Source organism: Cornus florida, unplaced genomic scaffold, assembly GCF_030987335.1.
Source record: "Cornus florida cultivar Cherokee Brave unplaced genomic scaffold, ASM3098733v1 CherokeeBrave_3.0.0_Hap2_Chr01, whole genome shotgun sequence".
In the NCBI taxonomy this organism is placed as follows: Eukaryota; Viridiplantae; Streptophyta; class Magnoliopsida; order Cornales; family Cornaceae; genus Cornus; species Cornus florida.
Window position 1 is genome coordinate 31,824,644 of NW_026775571.1, and position 5,942 is coordinate 31,830,585.

Here is a 5,942-nt window from a genome sequence, read left to right on the forward strand (position 1 = left end):
CACCATCTGTTCATGTCAGTAGGACAGAAGCCGGTGCACCTTCGTTGGCAGTTACTCCAAGTGTTCCCTTCTATCCTCCATTAAATAGGGCGGGACCTGTTTCTAATCCCCAACCTCCACCTGAGATTGTTCCTGTTCCCTCCCCACCTGCAGGAGCTCATGTACTGGGGGTTTACAGAAATTTGCCCTTAATACTATAATTTTATTTAACTCTTTTTTTTTTCTTCTTTTTTTATATAGCATATAAACTAGGTGCAAATTTCAAAGGTGTGAAATATGAGACACAATAACAATTTTTTTCACTTACGATTTAAAAAATATGTCTTTATATAGCATATAAACTAGGTGCAAAATTCAATGGTGTGAAATATGAGACACAATCAACTAGGTTTTTTTAAAATTTTAACTGTTTTGTAATTTTACCTGTTCACGTTCTCTATTCTTGAAAACAATTTTAAGAAAGAAAACCAAGCAAGACTTAATATTTCTGTGCCAATTTGTTTCTTTACTGAATAAATTAAGAATGAACCATCGCTGTACGACAGAATAGTACATGAATTGAAGCTGTACGAAAGAATACTAAATCAAAGAACAAAAAATTAACAACATATTACATGAATTGATAAAAACAAAACGATTTATATATGTCATAAAAAATGTCATTACATTTACAGTGCCATTACAATGGATGCAAAAAAAACAAAACACACCAATTCTAATTCAAATCATTCAGCTGTTGGCATCTTGAAGCGACAAATCGGACAAAAGTTACTGATCTCCAGCCAATGAATAATGCAATCTTCATGGTAGACATGATCACAGGGCATGCGAGTGACTTCAGAACCAACTCGAAACTTGACGAAACAAATTATACATTTATCAATGTAACCTCCTATCCATGGTACGGTCTTCAACCCATCATGGTCTTCGTCCACGTCCTCGTCCACCTCCCCATCCCACGGCCACGGCCACGGAAAATACGTAACCATCATGTCTATGAAAAAAAAAGGTGTGCTAGTGGTGCTAGAACAAGTGACTTGTTCTATGTCACCAGAGAGAATCCTACTAAATAAATCGTCAGTTGTGTCCGAGAGCTGGTCACGATTGCGGGTGATTACCTCCGTACTGGTGTGGGATCTAGAGAAGGGTTCGCTAGTAGTTATGGCTCGACAATCAGAGAGAATGCTATGAAATATATGGTCACGATCGAGGGTAATTCCGACAGTAGAGAGGAATTGAGAGAAGCATGAGTATGCTTCGTCATCAGACAACAACACAGTGGTCGAAATTGGGTGTTTTGTTTTACTCAATTCAACACTTTTTTCTGAGACTAAGGCATGGTTGAAATCTTTTCTGTCAACGTGTGCCATTAGGCCAAACGAATTAGCCGGTGGAGAATCAAGATTAAGATCAACTCTGCTGAACCACCAATATGTGTGTAGCCGATACATCATATCCAGTAAAAAATAGAGATGGATGGAGATGATGTAAGTAACCTTTGCACCTCCAATATCCTTCTCCTTCCCACGATGAGATCCGAATGAATGGAAAGGAAAATACTTCCACCCCAATTTCTGTGGATGGGAATAACAAAATAGCCCAATTTATGAGACTCCTTGTCAGAATGGGAAAAGAAAATTCCAAAATAAAGAAAATAAATACACCATATATAATAAAAATTGATGAGCTCGATCCACAATTTACGCTACCCAAAAATTGGAAATAAACGCCGAGGAGAAGAACGAATTAGGGAAGACAGATTTTGATAGCAATAATATATGACATATAAAATCTAGAGAGAGAGTAGCAACCTGTGTCTCGTTGCTTGTCGAAATACGACAGAGATGGAAGGAATTAGTGGAAGAGCTTCAGATCGAAGGAGTTGGCCAAGGGGAGGATCTACGGCGGCTGAGGACAATAGCCTCCTTGTGTTTACCCTTCCGAATGAAAAAGTGTATATTTTTAGGGTTAGATACTATATATATCTACCTGCGTCTCGCTTGTCGAAATACGACAGAGATGGAAGGAATTAGTGGAAGAGATCCAAGGAGTTGGCCAAGCGGAGGATCTAGGGCGGCTGAGAACAATAGCCTCCTTGTGTTTACCCTTCCGAATGAAAACGTGTATATTTTTAGGGTTAGATACTCGAGAGAGAGAGAGAGAGAGATAGGTAAATTGCAAAAAAAACCTTCAACTATGTTTAAATTTGTAAATAATCCTCTAAACTATGTTTTGTCCATAAAACCCCCTAAACTATCACATTTAGTTGTAAAATGTCCTCTTGTCTTTCCCATTTTTCATTAAATAACAATAATATCCTTTCGTATTAAATTATACGATATATTTTCCTTGTTAAAATAAAATATGAAAAAAAATTCATACTAATTTGATGAAATATTCTCCATTAAATATATTCATATACTATTATTAAACGTGCAAAGTGTTTCAGTATTTATTTATTAATATAAAAAAATATTTATTAATTGATATAAAACTCTACAAATTAACTAATAAAATTCAAATCGCCTATTTATTTATTTGTTTCTAAAAAAAATTAATAAATTCATATTACAAATTACCTAATAAATATGTACTATTATTAAAAGAGTTTTTATAAATTTAAATTACAAATTCCCTAATAAATCTATACTATTATTAAAAGAGTTTCTATAAAACTGTGACACAAAATCTATATCTATATCTATATCTATACTATTATTATAAAAAAAAATTACATTTATTCAGACCGACCCATCTATATCTATATCTATATCTATACTATTATTATAAAAAAGAATTACATTCATTCAGACCGACCCAGTTATGATTATGTCCTTATCAAGAGATGACACATGTCATCAACCTATAAATACAGGAATTGGGGAAGGATGAAGGGTACAGAAATTAAGAATTTTATAAATACTAAGGGGCAGAAATTTAGAAACTCATAGAACATCCAAAGAATAAGCACATTTAAAATCAATGAAAGTCCTGAACATCATCTCAAAGTAAGTTGAGAGAAGCTCTCATAGAACAAGAAGTGGAGAGATTTGGATAGCATCTCAAAGTAAGTTGAGAGATCAATCCATGTGTGTAATACTGACTTTAAATTGTTATCTCTTGTTCGTGTGGCTTAATTACATAATTGTGGAAGGTCTAAACAGAAGTCTCCACACCATTGCATAGTTTGCATACGCAACATCAAGTAGATTTTGATTTACAGAGTTTTCGGAGAACATATCACTCATTTATTTTTTATTTATTTCTTAAATCTATTATAAATAATAGATGTGGATTACTCCTAAATATTTTTAAATTAACAAAAATTGCAATAAAAAAGAAAGAAGACTTTGCAGGCAACAAGAAAAATTAACAAAGGATAAAGGATTGTACTCAATTTTTATAAATTAATAAAGTAATTATTATTTGCTTCATATGCAAAGAATATCAATTTTTATAAATTAATAAATTAATTATGATTCGCTTCGTAAAAAAAAAGTGTTAATGCATAATAAAATATTTAATAAATCAATTGGTGCACAAAATATTGAACTAAATCAATTGGTGCATAAATAATTAATTCACCACATTAGATATTACATCACGCCTCTTAATAATATATATTACATTAAATATATTACATTAAATATAATATATTACATTAAATATTGAAAGGAGTGCTATTCATAATTCAATTTCAAATTTATTAACTTTTACACAAATCAATTGCCAATTAAAATTAAATAGGTAAAATAAAATAATTTCTTTAAAACACTAACACTACCTTTTATTGTGAGTTTTTAATTGAAGGAAATCTAATTAAAAATGATCAATAAAACTCTACCACATTAGATAAGGACATATTTAAAGAGTTCTATAAAACTCTAACACAAATTACCTATTTATCTATTTATTATTTTGAGTTAAAATAAAAGAAAATCTTAGCCAAGAATTATTAATATAAAAAAATTATTAATTGATACATAAAATAATATAATTTTTCTAAAATTCTATCAGAAATTGCCTTTTATTATAATTTTTTTTATAAAAAAAATTTTATTAGACAAAGATATATTTAAAGAAAATAAAATAATTTCTATAAAACTCTACCACAAATTACCTTTTATTTTTTAATGAAAATCTATCACATTAGATATATTTAAAGAGTTTCTATAAAACTCTAACACAAATTAACTATTTTTTTCAATAAAAAGAAATCTAATTAGACAATGATATATTTAAAGAAAATAAAATAATTTCTATAAAACTCTACCACAAATTATTTATTTTTTTTTCAATAAAACTCTATCACATTTGACAAAGATATATTTAAGGAGTATCTATAAACCTCTAGCACAAATTACTTATTTATCTATTTATTATGAGTTTTTTTTTAATAAAAGGAAATATAATTATACGAGTATTATTAATATAAAAAAATATTTATTAATTAATATTCAAAAGAGGTTTTAAAAGAGTTTCTATAAAACTCTTACACAATTTACCTATTTATCTATTTATTATGAGCTTTTTTAATAAAAGTAAATCTAATTAGACAAGAATTATTAATATAAAAAAATATTTATTAATTGACTTAAAAAGAGTTTTTAAAAGAGTTTCTATATAAAACTTTAACAAAAATTACCTATTTATTTATTTATTATGAGTTTTTAAAGAAATAAAATCAAATTAGACAAGAATTATTAATATAAAAATTATTTATAAATTAATATAAAAAATAAAATAATTTTTCTAAAACTCTACCACAAACTATCGTTTATTTTGAGTTTTTTTTTTTTTTTTTTTAATAAAAGGTAATTTAATTAGACAAGAATTATTGATACAAAAAATATTTATTAATTGATATAAAAAATAAAATAATTTTTCTAAAACTCTAACACAAATTACATTTTTTTTATAAAAGAAAATCTAATTAGACAAGAATATATATATTTAAAGAAAATAAATAATTTCTATAAAATTTTACTACAATTACCTATTTTATTTTCAATAAAACTCTATTACATTATGATGAACGCTGAAAAGTGCGATTTAAATCCTTTAAGCTTAGGTATTCTAGGACCTTCGTCTATCTTATTTTCTTGCCTTAGACTAATTTCGTGTTATTTCCATTTTCAGGCATTTATCCCCAAAATAAGTCAATTCAGCCAAATAAGAGTATAAATGAAGTAATCTTGAACTGAATGGAAGAAATGAGCAAAGTGGGAGCAAAATGAAGCAAAGTGTGGAAAAACATCATCTTCGATCGATCTTATCAATGTTCGATCGATCAGAGCAAGATCAATCTAGGCCTCATCGAGATGGATCCAATCCTTTGTCCTTATCCAGAAGATCTCAGCATCTTCGATCAATCCAACCCATCTTAGATTGATCGAAACTATTCGATCTTATCCACACCTACCATTCCACCTACCACTTTTGTTTTTTTCCCAAAATATCTCAGATATTTCTTTATCCAAAAAGGCACTGCAAAGGATGGATCGATCTAGCCAAAGTTTGATAGATCTCACCTAAGTTTGATCAATCTCATCAATGTTCGATCGATCGAACCTTCTTAAGTGCGAATTAAATCAAATTCCAGCTCATTAAAAGTTGGCAAATGGTGTAACCATTGGAGCAGCCCTTATGCACGAGTCCAGACCATTGGGTGTGACACTTGAGCTACCTATATAAGGATTTGAGCCACTTTTGTAAAGAGAGACATTACATGCTTAAATACATTCTTAGGGACCAAGAAAAGAGAGGAGAAGAGGCTAGAGACACCATTTTTAGGAGTTCTTCCATTCATCTAGGGTTTTCATCAAAAAGAAGAGCATACCTACCATAGAGATAGCACTTGAGGGTTGGAGGACTACATCAATGAGTGGCTAAACATCTTCTTGGGGCTAGAGTTAGCCCTAAGCATTCCTTCTAAACCTTGA

General features: G+C 29.7%; 1 protein-coding gene across 1 annotated transcript; it reads right to left on the minus strand.

Moving 5' to 3' along the window:
* Nucleotides 1–619: 619 nt before the first annotated feature.
* LOC132294446 (uncharacterized) lies at nucleotides 620–2,125 on the minus strand. The gene is made up of 2 exons (XM_059792315.1): nucleotides 1,812–2,125; nucleotides 620–1,574 (listed from the first exon to the last, which is right to left on the minus strand). Exon 2 carries the CDS (start codon nucleotides 1,452–1,454, stop codon nucleotides 726–728), a length of 729 nt encoding a protein of 242 aa, XP_059648298.1. The 5' UTR covers nucleotides 1,455–1,574; nucleotides 1,812–2,125; the 3' UTR covers nucleotides 620–725.
* Nucleotides 2,126–5,942: the final 3,817 nt, after the last annotated feature.